Below are 23,130 nucleotides of genomic sequence, written 5' to 3' on the forward strand. Positions count from 1 at the left end.
TCTCCATTTCCTTTCATCGCTTTCCTGGTTTTGTGTGTATAAAGACATGATAGACCTCTTCGAAAACAAAGTAGTCTTGTTTCAGAATGAGGTGTGCTGGTGTTGTTCTGTCTCTCTGGGGCATGGAGACCCAATCTGGGTTAGGGTGGAGAAACTCAGACACAGTGGACGAACTGCAGAAAACATACTCCGGTACTGTGTGGATTTACCTTCACTTTCAGTGACACAAACAATGGAAACTGACTTGAAGGTATATTTGAAGCATTTCAATCCAAATCCCAATTTATCCATTTTCAGAAATGTTGGTAAATTATATTTATTTTTGTTTAAAGAACTTCTGAAAGAGATGTGTTTTTCCCCCATCTAATCATGGCTTGTTAAATGACAGACATGTTTGAAACTTATCACTAGATTGTCTCTAGAAAATGAAACGATCACATTTAGTTTTAAAACGATATATCCAACTCACTCACTGAGAAAAAAGTAGCACTGCAAGGTTTTACACACATATTTTTTTTATCAGACCCACTGCAGTCAAAAACGTTGTGTTTTGTATTACATTCCCAAACTATTAAAAGTTGGAATAATATTGTGAAAAATATGATAGTGCCATTTTAGCATAAGAGCTGTTTGAAAAAAAACAGCCTGTTTTGGTGGAATGGAGTGTTGGCCTGCCAGGTAACATCACCAGGCGGTACATTACTTAATAACTTTTATTATTGGTCTATTAACAGCTAGTTTTCAGTTTCTCCTTCCCCACTCAGACCACTCCCAGACAGTCCTAGCTCAATTATTGCTCTTCGCTCAAAAGCTATTTTTGTAAATGTTTTACCATTATAATGGAAAGCAGTAAGATAGAGATAAGAATGGCTGCATTGGACCTTTAATAAAGAATTGTACAAATGATACATTTGTGACGTCAAACATACATACTTACACTTAAAAATGTATCAATACAATAATATGAGACCTGGTGTTAAGGTTTTCTTCCGTCAAAGGAGAGGAGGACCAAAATGCAGCGTGGTTATTTCGATTAATCTTTAATAAAGATAACGAACAATACAAAACGTACCGTAAAAAAAAAAAAGAAACAGCCCTATCTGGTGCAAACAAACACAGAGACAGGAACAATCACCCATGAAACACTCAAAGAATATGGCTGCCTAAATATGGTTCCCAATCAGAGACAACGATAAACACCTGCCTCTGATTGAGAACCGCCTCAGGCAACCATAGACTTACCTAGACAACTCTACTATACCACAATCCCATAACCTTACAAAAACCCCAAGACAAAACACACCACATAAATAACCCATGTGACACCCTGGCCAGACCAAAATAATAAAGAAAACACAGAATACTTAGACCAGGGCGTGACACCTGGGCTCTGGTCAAAAGCAGTGCACTATATAGGGAATTGTTACTGTAATTTAATTATGCCAATGTGTTTTCATTAATTGAAAACCCTTAATCTATTTTATGAGAATTTGTAAGATTCTTGTTTACATAAAATAGACGGAGACCAGCCATTTCAATAATAGGTAACAGAATTTATTCTCGGAGCGCGCTGCCACGTTACCACAAGCAACAGTTTATATACAATAACATGACGTCATTTCATTGGTAACAGAATCCCCTCCTCTCGACCGGGACAAAGTGAGGTTAATAGTTCATTCTAACACACTCACAGTTCACACAGCATAACTGAATTAACTTTTGACCCATCAACATTATCGATCACCACTTTGCTGACAGTTCTAATTAACAGAGAACCTAGGAATGCGCTCACTGCCTTATCTAAAACACCCCAGAGCTCAGTTTCGTTGGTTCAACCATAGGTTAACTACCTTATCTGCTTACTTAATCCACAACCCATTCCTCTCTGCCTAGTTGGAATGGTGTTCATTAACTTTAATTACTCCTTGTCTGTGTCACACAATCCCTTCTTATGAACTCATATTGTTAATCAGATATAATAAAACAGAGTATAAGTTTACTTAGTTACAGTTCCATTTAAAATGATTTGTTCAGTCATTTAATCATAATTTTCCCAACAGGAATAGGGTGCCATTTGGGACTAGGCCTAACTCTAACCAAACACTACAGCATGAGGCTAATTCATTATGTTTTGAATTCATATGTTAAATATACAGGATACAAACATTGTAATCCAGCTAAACAATGGATATATAGAAAATCTGAGGACAGTAATATTTTACACATATAAATAATAATTGATTCAACTTTTATAGTGCTTTTCATTGCAAACAGAATCGCAAAGCACTTGTTAAGCAAAATAAACAACAAAATGTCATGTAGAAAGAAATTTAGGCTACAACAGTAGCTAGATCAGCTCGATCAAGTCGGAGTGCTTCTTCAAGCCTCCAGCAGATGGCCACAGCGGGCATGAGAGGATTTAGAAGCTCTGCTAGATGGTCAGCAGAGGTGCTGGTTGGAGGTGGTGGTCATGTCAGCATGTCCAAGGACAGGCAGCTCGATGTCATCAGGGCTTCTCCGCGCCTTCAACCTCTCTGTTAGCTAGCATTAGCTAGTTTGTTGACAACACTGATTTTCATCAAGTTACAGGCAGGAATCCAATTCATGATATCAATTACTTGATATGCACACATTTAGCTATTGAAAAATACACATTTTGTAAAATAAAATACATACAATGAAATATGTACATTAGAAAGAGGAAGAACGAAAAACAAAATATAACTACTGTAAAAAAGATTGTTTCTGTAAAACGTGTATAAGATGTATAAACTGAAGGTAGAAGCCCATGTGTTTATTACTTTAATCCAATTGGGGGAAGGGTGGTAGGGTTTGCGGGGAATAATAAAGGTATATGCTTAAAAAAGTATGAATATAGGTATGAGTATGTAGAGGTCGACAGATTTCTGATTTCAAATATTCATAACAATCGGTAATCTGTATTTTTGGACAACGATTGTGGCCAATTTTTTCAATTTTTTATTTAACTTTATTTAACTAGGCAAGTCAGTTAAGAACACATTCTTATTTTCAATGACAATACAGAACGGTTCTGCTTTTTCTCAATGTGGCCATGAACCAGAACAGGCCCCATCTGTATCTGAGGGTGGGACATTAGAGAAAGTTTTGAGTATGTTAGAGAAGGCTCTTGTCAGCAATACTCAGTCTGTGAACAGAGGGCCCCGTAAACAGTTCCCCAAACGTCAGCGTGAGTGTGCTGTCTGTGGAAGCACTAATCACTGGACCAAAGCTCACTGTCAGATGCACCAGTTGTGTTTCAAGTGCTTCTCTCCTGGCCACATGAGCTTTGACTGTAGTGAGACTGGGAAGCGGAAGAGCCCTGGATGTGTACAGACTGGCAGGTCTCAGGAAAACTAGAAAGTCTCCATTCTGAGGAGGGCAATGTGAGGCTGTCTAATTTTTCCTCCACTGATGATGATATCCAATCGGTTTATTCGTATTTTTGTGAGTCAGTACCCAAGAACAACACAGTAATTTTTCAGAACACAATGAGAATTACTCAGAATGACTGTTCGTTTTACACCACCGTGCTAGTACAGGATAAAGTTGAGCTGAAGGGGATGTTAGATAGTGGGTCCATGGCTACTTCCCTGCGCGCAGATATTGTACCTCGGTTGAGGGAGACAGGAGTGGGAGAGGGGAACTTTCTAGCTCCTTCAGACATCATCCTGGTGGGTTGTGGTGGAACGTAAACTAGCCCAGTGGGCATGTCTTACTTAAAAACACAGCTTTATGGCTTCAGGTATGTCGTCCCAGTGCTCATTGTAGATGGGCAGGTTGATGAACTCATTGTGGGCACTAACGTGTTGAAGTCTCTGATTAGGCAGTTCAAATCAAATGACAGCTACTGGCAGGTGGTGGGTACGCCAGGTCCTTCTGGCCAGTGTGATGACAGCTACTGGCAGGTGGTGGGTACGCCAGGTCCTTCTGGCCAGTGTGATGACAGCTACTGGCAGGTGGTGGGTACGCCAGGTCCTTCTGGCCAGTGTGATGACAGCTAATGGCGGGTGGTGGGTACGCCAGGTCCTTCTGGCCAGTGTGATGACAGCTACTGACGGGTGGTGGGTACGCCAGGTCCTTCTGGCCAGTGTGATGACAGCTACTGACGGGTGGTGGGTACGCCAGGTCCTTCTGGCCAGTGTGATGACAGCTACTGACGGGTGGTGGGTACGCCAGGTCCTTCTGGCCAGTGTGATGACAGCTACTGACGGGTGGTGGGTACGCCAGGTCCTTCTGGCCAGTGAGATGACAGCCAGTTCCTGCGTCTCCTATCAAATCTGGAGAGACGGAGAGGAGACTCCATCCCAGATAAAGTGGACACCATTAAATTGAAGAGAGCAGTAACGCTCCAACCCATGAGTGAGCATCTGGTGTGGGGCCGCCTACCCCCAAAGACAAAACTCTCTGTGGGCAGTACTGTTGTTGTCGAGCCCAGCACGTCTCGTTGTGTGAATCAACACATACTAGTAGGGAGAGTAGTTACGCATCTGTGGGGGGATGGATGGCTCCCTGTGAAGATTGTGAATCCAACAACTTCGCCAGTTACCCTGAGACGAAATGCTAAAGTGGCAGATGTGTACCCTTGCATTGCATTGGAGGATTTTGATGATGTCAAGCAGCAAGCAGCTTACCAAAACTTGGCAAAAGTACAATGTGACAGCTCACATGGCAGTCTTACAGCTAAGAGTTCAGTTGGTGGCAGTGTAGTTAATGGCAACAGTACACTGAGCAATCTTGGACTTCAAGGCCTGTCTGTTGAAGAGTGTCCAGTTTCACAGTTCTGGAAAGACAAACCCGTCGGTTTAATTGAGAAGTATGACACAGTGTTCTCTAGACATAGACTGGATTGTGGAGAGGCAAAAGAGTTCTGCCATCGCATACGGCTGACTGATGACCGCCCATTTCGATTTACCCTATCGTAGGCTTTCTCCAGCTCATTACCAAAAACTCAGGGAAACACTGGATGATCTGGAGGAAAAGGAAACCGTCATAAAATCCTGCAGCGAGTACGCCTCACCATTTGTGCTGGTATAGAAAAAGAATGGGGACTTGCGTCTATGTACTGACTTTAGGTGGTTAAACGCCCGCACAGGAAAGGATGCTCATCCCCTGCCTCATCAGGCTGATGTACTGGCTGCGCTGGAGGGTAAATGCCTTCTTCAGCACAATGGACTTGACCTCAGGATACTACAATGTGCCACTGCATGAAGAGGATAAGAAATACACTGCCTTTTCCTCTCCTTTAGGTCCGCACGAGTACAATTGTTTACCTCAAGGCCTTTGCAACAGCCCAGATACTTTTATGAGAATGATGCTGACCATCTTTGGGGACCAAAACTTTCGAAGTCTCCTTTGCTATTTGGATGATCTGATGGTTTTTGCTAAGACGGAGGAAGAGAGTCTGCAGAGACTTGAGATGGTTTTTCAGCGGTTGCAGGAGCACAATCTTAAACTGTCTCCGTCTAAGTGTAAGTTTTTGGGCCACATCATTTCCCAGGAGGGTGTAGCCACTGACCCTGCTAAAGTTCAACCCATTGTAAATGTGACAGAGTGAGATGATGGAAGCTGATGGTGTCACTCCATCCCCTAGCAAAATCCGTTCTTTCCTTGGTATGGTAGTATACAATCAACACTACATTGAGAATTGTTCCATGGTTGCTAGGCCATTGTTTCAGCTGACTACAGGTCAGAAGAAGCCTAGGAGAGGCAAGGGCAGAAAGAGGCCTGGTCCCTCTCGCAGGCTCACTGCTGCGGACTGGACTGCCACCTCGCTTTCGAAGCTTTGAAAGCAGCACTAGTTGACCAGGCACTGCTGGCTCATCCAAATTTTTCTCAGCCATTTTTACTTTCTGTTGATGCATCTACTAGTGGTTTGGGAGCTGTACTATCCCAAGTGCAAGATGGGAAGGCCGTAGCCAGGCCAATAGCTTTTGCTAGTAAGTCTCTTAATCATGCACAATCCAAGTATCCTGCTCACCGGCTGGAATTTCTAGCCATGAAATGGGCCATTCATGACAAATTCAGCCATTGGCTGCGAGGGCATAAGTTTATTGTGTGGACCGACAACAATACACTCAAATATATTCTTACAAAGCCGAGACTTGATGCATGTGAGCAGAGATGGGTTGCAAAGCTGGCACCCTTTGATTTTGATATCCAGTACATACTAGGGCCCAAGAATGTTGTTGCTGATGCTTTGAGCAGAGAGCCATTTGTCCGCTTTTACCCATCCTTACACACAAGGAGCTGTATGATAACCAGTCACTGGATCCTATCATCAGCAGAGTCATGTTCTTTGTAGATAGAGGCCGACGCCCATCTAGGAGAGAGCGAGTCCTTGAAGCTAAAGAAACAGTTTATACTCTAAGACAGTGGGGAAAACTCACCACACAGTTAGGGATTCTGTATCGTGTCTAAAAGTAAGAAGAAAATATTCCAATATGTCATACCTGTGTCTTTGAGAGGCCTTGTGTTGAAGGGAGTTCATGATGATGCTGGTCATCAGGGTCAGCAGTGCACATTGTGGCTCACGAGACAGCGGTTTTACTGGGAATCTATGGAGAAAGACGTCAAGGAATACGTGGCCCACTGTAAGAGATGTGTTGAGTAAAGCACCTGAGCCTGAAGCAAGAGCTCCACTTGTCTCCATTGTGACAACGGTGCCTTTAGAACTTGTGTGTATTGATTTCCGGACTGCAGAAGATTCAAACAGCAAGTCTATTAATGTGTTAGCAGTGACAGATCACTTTACTAAGCTGGCCTGTGCGTATCCATGTCCAAACCAGTCTGCTAAGACTGTTGCTCGTGTTCTCTGGAATCATTTATTCTGCATTTATGGGTTCGCTGATTGTATCCATTCTGACAGGGGTGCTAACTTTGAGAGTTCACTTATTGAGGAATTACTTCAGTTATCTGCTGTTGAAAAGTCCCACACCACACCTTATCATCCCATGGGTAACGGTCAAGCAGAACGTCTGAATCGCACACTGGGTGGGATGATTAAAGCTCTGCCAGCTAGGTCCAAGGCTAAATGGCCTCAGATGTTGAACACATTGATATTCTCCTTTAATAACTGCACTGTACACGAGACTACTGAGTTTCCACCCTTCTTCTTGATGTTCGGACGCACCCCTAGGTTGCCGGTAGATGTTATGTTTGAAAGTGTGCTGTTGGATGGGGACACAGTAGATGTGGATAAATATGTCCAGTCTCTGGGTGAGGATCTGAGAGAGGCCATGACATTGGCCCAGCAGTATGCCAGTAAGCAACAAGAGAGACAAGCCGAGGTCTACAACAAACAGTCTAAGGGTCACTCTGTGCAGAAGGGAGACAGAGTTCTACTTGCTAACAAGGGGGAAAGGGGCAAGAAGAAACTGTCTGATCGCTGGGAGAGTGTGGTGTACATTGTGGTTGCGAAGAACAGCTCACTCAACACATATCGTATCCAACACCCTACCACTGGACGCATCAAAACTGTGCATAGGAACCTGATTATGCCAGTCAACTTTCTGCCTTTGACTTCGTGGGAGGAACCTGAGGGTCTCGGATCTCTATCGAGTGGTGACGTGATCTCTGAGATGTCTGCGGGTTCCAGCCAAATGGATGGGAGTGACGATAGGACTGTCCACTGGGTAGCAGGCCTTCCTGAGTCTTCTGGGAGGATACTCCAAGAGGATGGTGAAGTCCCAGCTGATGGAAGTGAGGTGGAACAACCGTATCAAGTCCCCTTAAGTGAGAGTTCTAATTGCGAAACTCCATTCAGTGTGGATGATGCTGTGACAGATAATGTTACCTTGGTTGAAGATGCTTAGTCAGTGTGGTCTGTGACAATCTACCAGGATTCTGATCAGTTGTCTGACACTACTAGTGTTGAATCTATAACTGAAAGTGTGCTGGCTCCGGATATGCCGATCTGTAGTACTCCCCATCCTGAGGTTAGACCTCTGAGCACGGTTAGTGCTGTCCGTGACATTCCTGCTAGGTTTTTGGGTGAGGGTGTTCGGACTAGACTAGGTAGACTTATTAAGCCAGTGGATAGGCTAATCCAAACTATGTCTACACAGGAAATTAAACAGTTCTTGGTTTCTCAGTGACCGTAGGATATTGCCTACCTTTTCTTTATATATATATATAATAATTTGATAATAATAATAGTTCAGTGTATTTCTTAATTTTTTATTTAATTACAGCTGCATAGCTAATGCTTTTCTTTGGTGTACAAACACTTTTTCATATCAATATTGTACATACATCTGATTGTAAAAGTTGTGTATATTTTGGTTTGGTCCAGCGCGGGTTATCTGTATTTCCGTACCCCCTTATTGTTCCCTTTTGCCTGACCTTCGGCTAGCAAGGTGCCTGAGAGCTAGGACCGCGCCAAGGGTTAACATAATGTGTGTTGTCTCTTCGTGTGCAGCGCAAAAAAAACAAAAAAAACTCAACTAGCAGACGTCCAGTTGTGGCAGCGTCCTAATTAAAAGTACACAACGCAGAACGAACCACACTACATATGGATATACATTTACCCAAAAATATACGGGGGATTGGAAATGATGCAGACAATTACATTGATGGAAGCAACAATCTTTCTGCAATATTAAGCTGATCCACCCCTTAAAAAAAAATGTTAGTTAAAAAACAATTAAATATGTACAGAATTTCCAAATAATACTGCTACTGTTACGATGATAGCTAGGCTATAATATCTATTTTGTGACAGAAAAATACAATTTAATTTTTTTTATTTGAAGGTATAGAACAGACACTGTACTTTATTCAGTGTTTTGCCAAGTGCTTTCTTCAACAAAAATCACAGATCTTATTCAGTCCCTCTTAATCCAATAATTAGATCATTGATTTCGTTCTGACAGAAACACATATGTATTACAAAATTATAGATCTGGTTGCAGCAATCCCTCAACCAATACGGGTGTTGTGCTCGTGCATGTGTGTATAAAGCACTGTTATAGTAGTCTCTGTGCACAAGCCCCAAGAATAAGCAGAGTGCTGCATTGCAGTGTGTCACATGCATAGGCACACACACAAACAAACACTTCAACATGATTTGGTCTTCCTGGCACCCTGTCCTCTAGCCTGGCTGCAGTGAGCCTGTTCCCAGCTGTAGTGTATTATGGGTAGCAGAAATGAGAGTTGGATCTATAATTATGTGTCTGTCTGCATCCATGTTGCTAACTATGTGTCGTCTGTCTGCCTCCATATATATAGCTAGCTATGTGTGAGGAGAGGAGAGACAAGAAGAAGCCCTCAGTATCAACAAGAGCCCCAGGGAGGGTCTGAAGGTTTTTTAGAGAGAGAGACAGAGAGACAGAGAGGAGAGAGAAAAACAGAGGGGTGGGGGGGTCAATCAAAATACTGAGTTGAGATGCTCAGAAGGCAACAATCATTTTCTCTAAGGAACTTAATAGGCACCTACGTCATGTGTTGACATCACGTGATAGTTGGGGACACTTAATATTTAGTTACAGACAGACAAGGACACACAAAATAGTCTAATAAATGACTGTTTGGTTAGAGACTCACACAACTACGCGCAGACACTCAGTCACAGCAATATGATTAACAAACAAAATTAGAATGAAAACTGAAGCAGCAAAACAGAGCCGCACAGTTCTCCAAGCAAAGTAGTGTGTGTGTGAGAATAAGTGAGTGAGTACATGAGAGAAACAGATACGGCTAGTCTTGGAAGCACTCTTCTCTTTAAAAAAAGAGAACGCTTTGGAGTGGCTGAATGAAATACATCTGCAGTGATTCTAACTACGCTTTACAGTGTGTTGCCATTTCACTCATGTCTGTAACAACGAATAAAACCACAGAATGATACAAATAGGTTCGCTGGGCCCAGCCTAAACCATTTCCAGCACTGCCCCCAATTCAGCAGGAGGCTGTGAAGGAAGAGGCAGTGAAGCAAAAGCCACCTGTCATATACTGCCTTTCACTTATTTATGAGAGATGGTGGTGTGTGTGAGATTCCTCCTTCCACTCACATCTGCAGCATCTATCTTATAATCATGTCTGGAGGAATCTCCTGCATACGTGGTCAAATTCATACACAAAATGCATGAACGTTATCTCTCGTGGAATACTGCTGGTCTGAAAACAATCCATTACATTGCATCAAAAAAACATGCTCAAATTACGTTCCCACCTCATCTGAATAAGGACAAGTAAACCATGCTTTAACTAAGGCTTGCACCAAAATCATCCATTACAATTGAGAGGCTGCAGAAGAACTTAGCATCAACTAACGTTAGCTAACTAGCTAATGTTAGCTAGCCTCTTGCCAACAACATGCAATATCAGTTAGGTCTAGCTATCTAGCTAGGTAAGATGGTGAGGTGTTTTTGTTTCAGTTGAGGACACGTTGTGAGACACAAAAGCACTTCAAACCATTCAAATGATATAATACCTTGGCTAAATTAAACATGAACAACCACAGAGAGATAACGTATATATACAGTTTTGTGGCTGAAAAGGACAGCCAAATGAACGTTATATAACTAGCCAATTGAAAAGCTAACTAACGTAGCTAGATAACTATCTGAAGTTAGCACATAAGCCACCAACGCCAAGTTATCGCTAGCTATACAAGTAGCTAGCTAGCAAGACGAACATATTGGGCATAACATCTCACAAGTACTTTGAATAAAGTGAACCATTTGTATCAGCTACCTACCTTTTAGAGCGTTGTCATCTTGCAGGGTTTTGGTTACCGCTTTCCACACATTGCATCCCAAAAGACAGAGCACAATCGCTGCGGTCCTGCTCAAAACCCCGACCCTCGTCATTGCAGATGTCACACACACAAAAAATAGTTCAAATAAATATAAAATATTGACTGGCTACATCAATGTATTGTAAAACACACACATGTACATCGGGCAAGACTCCATATTTTGTAGCATTAGCGTTCCCTCTATTTTCTCCTTCAGTATGTCCTGTTCAGTTCTGCATCCCACCCCTCCTGGCTGCTCGGTCTTTTTCTTTCTTAAAAAATAAAGAAAGTCACTGAAGCCAGGGCGGCCCCACGTTAACTATTCCGACACCAGACGCTGCCCCAACAGGCGCCTAGCAGAATCATTTGTGGGGTTTGACCGCCATCTCCAGGCGACTCACTGAAGTGGTTGTCTGACCACCGCAAGTTAACACGTGTTGAAGAGTTGACTGCTTTATGATGATAGTCTGTATTTGTTTTTAATTAACCATAAGAACTCGCCCAAACATTTTTGATCTGAAACAATACTGATGAAAAACGCCATTTAACCAGAGATGTAATTCCTACTTGCTACTAAAAACTACACTGTCCACTAGCACTGAGCAATTACTGCTTTTTGAGGTCGGTTCGGTTTCAGATTTATTATTAATACATCACGTTTTTCGATTACGATTTCGATTATTATTTTAAACATGAAATGCATTATGCATTATATGGGTTAAATGCTGTAATAACACAGAATAAACTATTAAAACAAGTCCCATGATGGTAGTGACTGCCCATTAATGCTTAATTACTTTAATAAAATATTTCAGTTGTTGTGTATATTACATTTGTTTTATTTGATGACTATTATCTCATTCCAAGTCATCATCTCACCTCTTATAGAGCTGTTGCCTATGCTGATCTGGATTGATTTAACTTAGTTCTAAGGAAAATGAACAATGTGTGCATTGAGCCCAGAAAAAAACACAGAACAAAATGGAATTAAAATAATTTAATCTACTTGACATCAATTAGTTTTTAAAAACTGAAAAATAACAGACATTTCGGTTAATCACTCAACACTAGTGTCCACAGTGTGCAAAATTGCCTTTTTCTTCACACAATGGCATTAGCTACATTAAAAACATTAGTAATACAATACCAGTCAAAGTATGGACACACCTACTCATTCAAGGGTTTTTCTTTATTGTGACTAATTTGTACAATGTGGAATAATAGTGAAAACAACTATGAAATAACACATATGTAGTAATCATGTAGTAACCAAAAAAGTCTTAAACAAAACTAAATATATGTTATATTTGAGATTCTTCGAAGTAGCCACCCTTTACCTTGATGACAGCTTTGCACACTCTTGGCATTCTCTCAATTAGCTTCACCTGGAAGGCTTTTACAACAGTCTTGAAGGAGTTCCCACATATGCTGAGCACTTGTTGTCTGCTTTTCCTTCACTCTGTGGTACAACTGATCCCAAACCATCTCAATTGGATTGAGGTTGGGCAATTGAAGAGTCCAGGTCATCTAATGCAGCACTCCATCACCCTCCTTCTTGGTCCATGATTCACAGTTTGAACCACACATGCAGAGATAATCCGATAATCCGTTCACCTATTCTGCATCTGTGACTGGAACGAATTGCAAAAATCGCTGAAGTTGGAGACTTTTATCTCCCTCACCAACTTCAAACATCTGCTATCTGAGCAGCTAACCGATCGCTGCAGCTGTACATAGTCTATTGGTAAATAGCCCACCCATTTTCACCTACCTCATCCCCATACTGTTTTTATTTATTTACTTTTCATGCTCTTTTGCACACCAATATCTCTACCTGTACATGTCCATCTGATCATTTATCACTCCAGTGTTAATCTGCAAAATTGTAATTATTCGCCTACCTCCTCATGCCTTTTGCACACAATGTATATAGACTCCCCTTTTATTTCTACTGTGTTATTGACTTGTTAATTGTTTACTCCATGTGTAACTCTGTGTTGTCTGTTCACACTGCTATGCTTTATCTTGGCCAGGTCGCAGTTGCAAATGAGAACTTGTTCTCAACTAGCCTACCTGGTTAAATAAAGGTGAAATATATATTTTTTTTTTAAATCTCACAAAGACACGGCGGTTGGAACCAAAAATCTCAAATTTGGACTCATCAGACCAAAGGACAGATTTCAACCACTCTAAAATAACACATTTTATGGCTAAACTCAAATACACTAATTGATTTAAAAAAATGTTTACCAATTGTATAATAATTGTTAATGATATCACAAATACCACTGGTGGACTTATTTCACACATACAGCTAACAAAAAGTAAACGGAATGGTTTCAGAGATTGGTGGGAGGGGTTGAGGGTAGCTGAAGGTTGGGACTAAAAATAAATACAAATATGTGACTATATGACCAGGGGTATTGATTTTGACTCTACCCTCTGTGACATTCATCTGAAACTTTACACAGTGCTGCACAGGGTGGGAGTTAACATTTGTCTCGCTCTATACAGAAGAAACATCTAAATGTGACAACAAACTGACAATATCGCCTGCAAAAAGAATTATCTGCGGTACTACTACTGTAAGAGACATTGCCAAAAAGGATACGATTCTCTCCTGGGCTGCCCATCATGATTTAAAAAGTGCTGAAACTAGAGACAGGAGTAGCAGAGGTCATGTAATCCAGTGATGCATGTTGAAAGAATAACAACATTAACTTGAACTTTTCCTTATACTAACTGTAACTCAGTAAAAAAAAATCAATTGTTGCGTGTTGCGTATATATTTTTGTTCAGTATAGTAAATAATGTCTACTTCTGAGAAAGTATTAAAACTTCTTAAGGATAGGGGGCAGTATTCTGAATTTCTGCCTGACTGACGTGCCCAAAGTAAACTGCCTGTTATTCAGGCCCAGAAGCTAGGAAATGCATATAATTGGTAGAATTTGATGGAAAACACTTTGAATTTTCTAAACGGTTAAAATAATGTTTGTGAGTATAACAGAATTCATATGGCAGGCGAAAACCCAAGGAAAAACCATCCAGAAATCGTTTTATTTTTTGGCGCTAAGAAGCCTTTCCAATGCAAGTCTATGGGTCTGTATATAAAAATTCCTCCCAGATTGCTGTACCTATGGATTCCACTAGATGTCAACAGTCTTTAAACAGGGTTTCAGGCTTGTTTGTTGAAATACGAACAAGTAATAGTAGTTTTTCCAAAGGGAGCTCAACAGGAAAAGTAGGCTTTTGGCGCCCATGAATGAGGGTGCGCTCTTCGTTATTTTCCTTTCCTATTGAACACCGTTCTTTCTGTCTGGAGGTTTATCCTTTATTTACAAATTAGGGTACCTGAGGATTGAGTAGAACATTGTTTGACTTGTATGAACAAAGTTTACCGGTAGCTTTTTGGATTCCTTTGTATGCATGTTGAAGGAGTGGATTACTGAAATCAATGGCGCCAACTAAACTAACTTTTTGGGATATAAAGAAGGACTTGATCAAACAAAACGCACATTCATTGTGTAGCTGGGACCCTTGGGATTGCAAACAGAGGAAGATCTTCAAAGGTAAGTGATTTATTTCATCGCTATTTGCGATTCTGTGAAGCCTGTGCTGGTTGAAAAAATATTTTGATGTGGTGCGCTGTCCTCAGATAATCACATGGTATGCTTCCGCCGTAAAGCCTTTTTGAAATCTGGCAACGCATTTGGATTAACAAGCAGTTAAGCTTTTAAATGATATGACACACTTCTATCTTCATGAATGTTTAATATTATGACTTTGTCATTTGAATTTGGTGCTCTCCAATTTCAACGGATGTTGTGGGAAAAGGGTATTACTGTCAAGAGAAGTGAAACAAGGTTGTCAACTATCGACATATCTATTTATTATGGCCATCGAAATGTTAGCTATTAAAATCAGATCCAACAATAAAATCAAGGGGATAGAAATCCGGGGCTTAAAAACAAAGGTGTCATTGTATGCTGAGGACTCATGCTTTCTTTTAAAACCACCATTTGGATCGCTGCACAGCCTCATAGACAATCTAGATCATTTCTCTAACCTCTCTGGAATACAACTGAACAATGATAAGTTCACCATTATAAAGTTGGATGGTTTTCAGAGATTGGTGGGAGGGGTTGAGGGTAGCTGAAGGGTGGGACTAAAATTAAAAATATAAAAATATGACTAATGTAAAATATACTGTGTCCCTAATATGTTTATAGTATGTATAAGCTAGAAGTAGAAGTCTAAGTATTGATGTCCATTAATTTACTCCAATTAGGGGAGGGGTGGTAGGGTTAAGGGAAAATAATATAATGGAATGTTTGTAAAAAAAATGTATGGGGGATTGGAAATGATGCAGACAGTTACATTGAAAGGACACACAATCTATCTGCAGTATTAAAGCTGATCTACCCCTAAAAATAACAAAATAGATGGTCATTAAGAGAGGAGACAATGAAAGGAGGAGAGGAGACTATTAAAGGAGAATTCTGAAGAATGATGACCACTAGACCAGACCTGCCTCTGGGTCACATAGACCTGGGAGAGTTTGTCATTAAATGTATAACAAAGGATGTCAAGGAATCTGCTTTTACTGTAGGAGCCAGACTGGGAAAGCTGCATGTTTGGTTACTTAGGTGTGTCTCTTTTTTTAACTGTATGACGGGTGTGTTCTTTATAACGTTCCAATTATTCATAAATAGCTGTATGGCTCCATAGCTCAGTGGTTAGAGCACTTGTCTTGAAAACCAGGGGTTCTGAGTTCAATTCTCACTGGGGCCTTGATTTTGACTCTACCCTCTGTGACATTCATCTGAAACTTTACACAGTGCTGCAAAGGGTGGGAGTAACAATTTGCTGATTCTGTCCTGGGCTGCCCATCATGATTTAAAAAGTGCTGAAACTAGAGACAGGAGTAGCAGAGGTCATGTAATCCAGTGATGCATGTTGAAAGAATAACAACATTAACTTGAACTTTTCCTTATATTAACTGTAACTCAGTAAAAAAAAAAATTGTTGCGTGTTGCGTGTTGCGTATATATTTTTGTTCAGTATAGTAAATAATGTCTACTTCTGAGAAAGTATTAAAACTTCTTAAGGATAGGGGGCAGTATTCTGAATTTCTGCCTGACTGACGTGCCCAAAGTAAACTGCCTGTTATTCAGGCCCAGAAGCTAGGAAATGCATATAATTGGTAGAATTTGATGGAAAACACTTTGAATTTTCTAAACGGTTAAAATAATGTTTGTGAGTATAACAGAATTCATATGGCAGGCGAAAACCCAAGGAAAAACCATCCAGAAATCGTTTTATTTTTTGGCGCTAAGAAGCCTTTCCAATGCAAGTCTATGGGTCTGTATATAAAAATTCCTCCCAGATTGCTGTACCTATGGATTCTAATAGATGTCAACAGTCTTTAAACAGGGTTTCAGGCTTGTTTGTTGAAATACGAACAAGTAATAGTAGTTTTTCCCAAGGGAGCTCAACAGGAAAAGTAGGCTTTTGGCGCCCATGAATGAGGGTGCGCTCTTCGTTATTTTCCTTTCCTATTGAACACCGTTCTTTCTGTCTGGAGGTTTATCCTTTATTTACAAATTAGGGTACCTGAGGATTGAATAGAACATTGTTTGACTTGTATGAACAAAGTTTACCGGTAGCTTTTTGGATTCCTTTGTATGCATGTTGAAGGAGTGGATTACTGAAATCAATGGCGCCAACTAAACTAACTTTTTTGGATATAAAGAAGGACTTGATCAAACAAAACGCACATTCATTGTGTAGCTGGGACCCTTGGGATTGCAAACAGAGGAAGATCTTCAAAGGTAAGTGATTTATTTCATCGCTATTTGCGATTCTGTGAAGCCTGTGCTGGTTGAAAAAATATTTTGATGTGGTGCGCTGTCCTCAGATAATCACATGGTATGCTTCCGCCGTAAAGCCTTTTTGAAATCTGGCAACGCATTTGGATTAACAAGCAGTTAAGCTTTTAAATGATATGACACACTTCTATCTTCATGAATGTTTAATATTATGACTTTGTCATTTGAATTTGGCGCTCTCCAATTTCACCGGATGTTGTGGGAAAAGGGTATTACTGTCAAGAGAAGTGAAACAAGGTTGTCAACTATCGACATATCTATTTATTATGGCCATCGAAATGTTAGCTATTAAAATCAGATCCAACAATAAAATCAAGGGGATAGAAATCCGGGGCTTAAAAACAAAGGTGTCATTGTATGCTGAGGACTCATGCTTTCTTTTAAAACCACCATTTGGATCGCTGCACAGCCTCATAGACAATCTAGATCATTTCTCTAACCTCTCTGGAATACAACTGAACAATGATAAGTTCACCATTATAAAGTTGGATGGTTTTCAGAGATTGGTGGGAGGGGTTGAGGGTAGCTGAAGGGTGGGACTAAAATTAAAAATATAAAAATATGACTAATGTAAAATATACTGTGTCCCTAATATGTTTATAGTATGTATAAGCTAGAAGTAGAAGTCTAAGTATTGATGTCCATTAATTTACTCCAATTAGGGGAGGGGTGGTAGGGTTAAGGGAAAATAATATAATGGAATGTTTGTAAAAAAAATGTATGGGGGATTGGAAATGATGCAGACAGTTACATTGAAAGGACACACAATCTATCTGCAGTATTAAAGCTGATCTACCCCTAAAAATAACAAAATAGATGGTCATTAAGAGAGGAGACAATGAAAGGAGGAGAGGAGACTATTAAAGGAGAATTCTGAAGAATGATGACCACTAGACCAGACCTGCCTCTGGGTCACATAGACCTGGGAGAGTTTGTCATTAAATGTATAACAAAGGATGTCAAGGAATCTGCTTTTACTGTAGGAGCCAGACTGGGAAAGCTGCATGTTTGGTTACTTAGGTGTGTCTCTTTTTTTAACTGTATGACGGGTGTGTTCTTTATAACGTTCCAATTATTCATAAATAGCTGTATGGCTCCATAGCTCAGTGGTTAGAGCACTGGTCTTGTAAACCAGGGGTCGTGAGTTCAATTCTCACTGGGGCCTTGATTTTGACTCTACCCTCTGTGACATTCATCTGAAACTTTACACAGTGCTGCAAAGGGTGGGAGTAACAATTTGCTGATTCTGTCCTGGGCTGCCCATCATGATTTAAAAAGTGCTGAAACTAGAGACAGGAGTAGCAGAGGTCATGTAATCCAGTGATGCATGTTGAAAGAATAACAACATTAACTTGAACTTTTCCTTATATTAACTGTAACTCAGTAAAAAAAAAAATTGTTGCGTGTTGCGTGTTGCGTATATATTTTTGTTCAGTATAGTAAATAATGTCTACTTCTGAGAAAGTATTAAAACTTCTTAAGGATAGGGGGCAGTATTCTGAATTTCTGCCTGACTGACGTGCCCAAAGTAAACTGCCTGTTATTCAGGCCCAGAAGCTAGGAAATGCATATAATTGGTAGAATTTGATGGAAAACACTTTGAATTTTCTAAACGGTTAAAATAATGTTTGTGAGTATAACAGAATTCATATGGCAGGCGAAAACCCAAGGAAAAACCATCCAGAAATCGTTTTATTTTTTGGCGCTAAGAAGCCTTTCCAATGCAAGTCTATGGGTCTGTATATAAAAATTCCTCCCAGATTGCTGTACCTATGGATTCTAATAGATGTCAACAGTCTTTAAACAGGGTTTCAGGCTTGTTTGTTGAAATACGAACAAGTAATAGTAGTTTTTCCCAAGGGAGCTCAACAGGAAAAGTAGGCTTTTGGCGCCCATGAATGAGGGTGCGCTCTTCGTTATTTTCCTTTCCTATTGAACACCGTTCTTTCTGTCTGGAGGTTTATCCTTTATTTACAAATTAGGGTACCTGAGGATTGAATAGAACATTGTTTGACTTGTATGAACAAAGTTTACCGGTAGCTTTTTGGATTCCTTTGTATGCATGTTGAAGGAGTGGATTACTGAAATCAATGGCGCCAACTAAACTAACTTTTTGGGATATAAAGAAGGACTTGATCAAACAAAACGCACATTCATTGTGTAGCTGGGACCCTTGGGATTGCAAACAGAGGAAGATCTTCAAAGGTAAGTGATTTATTTCATCGCTATTTGCGATTCTGTGAAGCCTGTGCTGGTTGAAAAAATATTTTGATGTGGTGCGCTGTCCTCAGATAATCACATGGTATGCTTCCGCCGTAAAGCCTTTTTGAAATCTGGCAACGCATTTGGATTAACAAGCAGTTAAGCTTTTAAATGATATGACACACTTCTATCTTCATGAATGTTTAATATTATGACTTTGTCATTTGAATTTGGCGCTCTCCAATTTCAACGGATGTTGTGGGAAAAGGGTATTACTGTCAAGAGAAGTGAAACAAGGTTGTCAACTATCGACATATCTATTTATTATGGCCATCGAAATGTTAGCTATTAAAATCAGATCCAACAATAAAATCAAGGGGATAGAAATCCGGGGCTTAAAAACAAAGGTGTCATTGTATGCTGAGGACTCATGCTTTCTTTTAAAACCACCATTTGGATCGCTGCACAGCCTCATAGACAATCTAGATCATTTCTCTAACCTCTCTGGAATACAACTGAACAATGATAAGTTCACCATTATAAAGTTGGATGGTTTTCAGAGATTGGTGGGAGGGGTTGAGGGTAGCTGAAGGGTGGGACTAAAATTCAAAATATAAAAATATGACTAATGTAAAATATACTGTGTCCCTAATATGTTTATAGTATGTATAAGCTAGAAGTAGAAGTCTAAGTATTGATGTCCATTAATTTACTCCAATTAGGGGAGGGGTGGTAGGGTTAAGGGAAAATAATATAATGGAATGTTTGTAAAAAAAATGTATGGGGGATTGGAAATGATGCAGACAGTTACATTGAAAGGACACACAATCTATCTGCAGTATTAAAGCTGATCTACCCCTAAAAATAACAAAATAGATGGTCATTAAGAGAGGAGACAATGAAAGGAGGAGAGGAGACTATTAAAGGAGAATTCTGAAGAATGATGACCACTAGACCAGACCTGCCTCTGGGTCACATAGACCTGGGAGAGTTTGTCATTAAATGTATAACAAAGGATGTCAAGGAATCTGCTTTTACTGTAGGAGCCAGACTGGGAAAGCTGCATGTTTGGTTACTTAGGTGTGTCTCTTTTTTTAACTGTATGACGGGTGTGTTCTTTATAACGTTCCAATTATTCATAAATAGCTGTATGGCTCCATAGCTCAGTGGTTAGAGCACTGGTCTTGTAAACCAGGGGTCGTGAGTTCAATTCTTACTGGGGCCTTGATTTTGACTCTACCCTCTGTGACATTCATCTGAAACTTTACACAGTGCTGCAAAGGGTGGGAGTAACAATTTGCTGATTCTGTCCTGGGCTGCCCATCATGATTTAAAAAGTGCTGAAACTAGAGACAGGAGTAGCAGAGGTCATGTAATCCAGTGATGCATGTTGAAAGAATAACAACATTAACTTGAACTTTTCCTTATATTAACTGTAACTCAGTAAAAAAAAAAATTGTTGCGTGTTGCGTGTTGCGTATATATTTTTGTTCAGTATAGTAAATAATGTCTACTTCTGAGAAAGTATTAAAACTTCTTAAGGATAGGGGGCAGTATTCTGAATTTCTGCCTGACTGACGTGCCCAAAGTAAACTGCCTGTTATTCAGGCCCAGAAGCTAGGAAATGCATATAATTGGTAGAATTTGATGGAAAACACTTTGAATTTTCTAAACGGTTAAAATAATGTTTGTGAGTATAACAGAATTCATATGGCAGGCGAAAACCCAAGGAAAAACCATCCAGAAATCGTTTTATTTTTTGGCGCTAAGAAGCCTTTCCAATGCAAGTCTATGGGTCTGTATATAAAAATTCCTCCCAGATTGCTGTACCTATGGATTCTAATAGATGTCAACAGTCTTTAAACAGGGTTTCAGGCTTGTTTGTTGAAATACGAACAAGTAATAGTAGTTTTTCCCAAGGGAGCTCAACAGGAAAAGTAGGCTTTTGGCGCCCATGAATGAGGGTGCGCTCTTCGTTATTTTCCTTTCCTATTGAACACCGTTCTTTCTGTCTGGAGGTTTATCCTTTATTTACAAATTAGGGTACCTGAGGATTGAATAGAACATTGTTTGACTTGTATGAACAAAGTTTACCGGTAGCTTTTTGGATTCCTTTGTATGCATGTTGAAGGAGTGGATTACTGAAATCAATGGCGCCAACTAAACTAACTTTTTTGGATATAAAGAAGGACTTGATCAAACAAAACGCACATTCATTGTGTAGCTGGGACCCTTGGGATTGCAAACAGAGGAAGATCTTCAAAGGTAAGTGATTTATTTCATCGCTATTTGCGATTCTGTGAAGCCTGTGCTGGTTGAAAAAATATTTTGATGTGGTGCGCTGTCCTCAGATAATCACATGGTATGCTTCCGCCGTAAAGCCTTTTTGAAATCTGGCAACGCATTTGGATTAACAAGCAGTTAAGCTTTTAAATGATATGACACACTTCTATCTTCATGAATGTTTAATATTATGACTTTGTCATTTGAATTTGGCGCTCTCCAATTTCACCGGATGTTGTGGGAAAAGGGTATTACTGTCAAGAGAAGTGAAACAAGGTTGTCAACTATCGACATATCTATTTATTATGGCCATCGAAATGTTAGCTATTAAAATCAGATCCAACAATAAAATCAAGGGGATAGAAATCCGGGGCTTAAAAACAAAGGTGTCATTGTATGCTGAGGACTCATGCTTTCTTTTAAAACCACCATTTGGATCGCTGCACAGCCTCATAGACAATCTAGATCATTTCTCTAACCTCTCTGGAATACAACTGAACAATGATAAGTTCACCATTATAAAGTTGGATGGTTTTCAGAGATTGGTGGGAGGGGTTGAGGGTAGCTGAAGGGTGGGACTAAAATTAAAAATATAAAAATATGACTAATGTAAAATATACTGTGTCCCTAATATGTTTATAGTATGTATAAGCTAGAAGTAGAAGTCTAAGTATTGATGTCCATTAATTTACTCCAATTAGGGGAGGGGTGGTAGGGTTAAGGGAAAATAATATAATGGAATGTTTGTAAAAAAAATGTATGGGGGATTGGAAATGATGCAGACAGTTACATTGAAAGGACACACAATCTATCTGCAGTATTAAAGCTGATCTACCCCTAAAAATAACAAAATAGATGGTCATTAAGAGAGGAGACAATGAAAGGAGGAGAGGAGACTATTAAAGGAGAATTCTGAAGAATGATGACCACTAGACCAGACCTGCCTCTGGGTCACATAGACCTGGGAGAGTTTGTCATTAAATGTATAACAAAGGATGTCAAGGAATCTGCTTTTACTGTAGGAGCCAGACTGGGAAAGCTGCATGTTTGGTTACTTAGGTGTGTCTCTTTTTTTAACTGTATGACGGGTGTGTTCTTTATAACGTTCCAATTATTCATAAATAGCTGTATGGCTCCATAGCTCAGTGGTTAGAGCACTGGTCTTGTAAACCAGGGGTCGTGAGTTCAATTCTCACTGGGGCCTTGATTTTGACTCTACCCTCTGTGACATTCATCTGAAACTTTACACAGTGCTGCAAAGGGTGGGAGTAACCATTTGCTGATTCTGTCCTGGGCTGCCCATCATGATTTAAAAAGTGCTGAAACTAGAGACAGGAGTAGCAGAGGTCATGTAATCCAGTGATGCATGTTGAAAGAATAACAACATTAACTTGAACTTTTCCTTATATTAACTGTAACTCAGTAAAAAAAAAAATTGTTGCGTGTTGCGTGTTGCGTATATATTTTTGTTCAGTATAGTAAATAATGTCTACTTCTGAGAAAGTATTAAAACTTCTTAAGGATAGGGGGCAGTATTCTGAATTTCTGCCTGACTGACGTGCCCAAAGTAAACAGCCTGTTATTCAGGCCCAGAAGCTAGGAAATGCATATAATTGGTAGAATTTGATGGAAAACACTTTGAATTTTCTAAACGGTTAAAATAATGTTTGTGAGTATAACAGAATTCATATGGCAGGCAGAAAACCCAAGGAAAAACCATCCAGAAATCGTTTTATTTTTTGGCGCTAAGAAGCCTTTCCAATGCAAGTCTATGGGTCTGTATATAAAAATTCCTCCCAGATTGCTGTACCTATGGATTCCACTAGATGTCAACAGTCTTTAAACAGGGTTTCAGGCTTGTTTGTTGAAATACGAACAAGTAATAGTAGTTTTTCCCAAGGGAGCTCAACAGGAAAAGTAGGCTTTTGGCGCCCATGAATGAGGGTGCGCTCTTCGTTATTTTCCTTTCCTATTGAACACCGTTCTTTCTGTCTGGAGGTTTAT

At 40.0% G+C, this 23,130-nt stretch overlaps 1 protein-coding gene and 4 non-coding genes across 5 annotated transcripts in view; 4 read left to right on the forward strand and 1 right to left on the reverse strand.

Moving 5' to 3' along the window:
- LOC109900375 (protein FAM171A1) overlaps positions 1–11,028 on the reverse strand; it is a 60,469-nt gene extending 49,441 nt beyond the window's left edge. The window contains exon 1 of the mRNA XM_031787507.1: positions 10,715–11,028. Within this exon, the coding sequence (XP_031643367.1) occupies positions 10,715–10,826 (112 nt within the window). The 5' untranslated portion in view covers positions 10,827–11,028. The remainder of the gene's footprint in view (positions 1–10,714) is intronic.
- Positions 11,029–15,471: 4,443 nt separating this feature from the next.
- trnas-uga (transfer RNA serine (anticodon UGA)) lies at positions 15,472–15,544 on the forward strand. The gene has a single exon. It is a non-coding gene; the product is annotated as a tRNA-Ser (tRNA).
- A 2,189-nt stretch (positions 15,545–17,733) lies between these two features.
- On the forward strand, positions 17,734–17,806 carry trnat-ugu (transfer RNA threonine (anticodon UGU)). Its single transcript has one exon. It is a non-coding gene; the product is annotated as a tRNA-Thr (tRNA).
- A 2,189-nt stretch (positions 17,807–19,995) lies between these two features.
- trnat-ugu (transfer RNA threonine (anticodon UGU)) lies at positions 19,996–20,068 on the forward strand. The gene has a single exon. It is a non-coding gene; the product is annotated as a tRNA-Thr (tRNA).
- Positions 20,069–22,257: 2,189 nt separating this feature from the next.
- Positions 22,258–22,330, forward strand: trnat-ugu (transfer RNA threonine (anticodon UGU)). Its single transcript has one exon. It is a non-coding gene; the product is annotated as a tRNA-Thr (tRNA).
- Positions 22,331–23,130: the final 800 nt, after the last annotated feature.

Source organism: Oncorhynchus kisutch, linkage group LG13 (genome assembly GCF_002021735.2).
Source record: "Oncorhynchus kisutch isolate 150728-3 linkage group LG13, Okis_V2, whole genome shotgun sequence".
In the NCBI taxonomy this organism is placed as follows: Eukaryota; Metazoa; Chordata; class Actinopteri; order Salmoniformes; family Salmonidae; genus Oncorhynchus; species Oncorhynchus kisutch.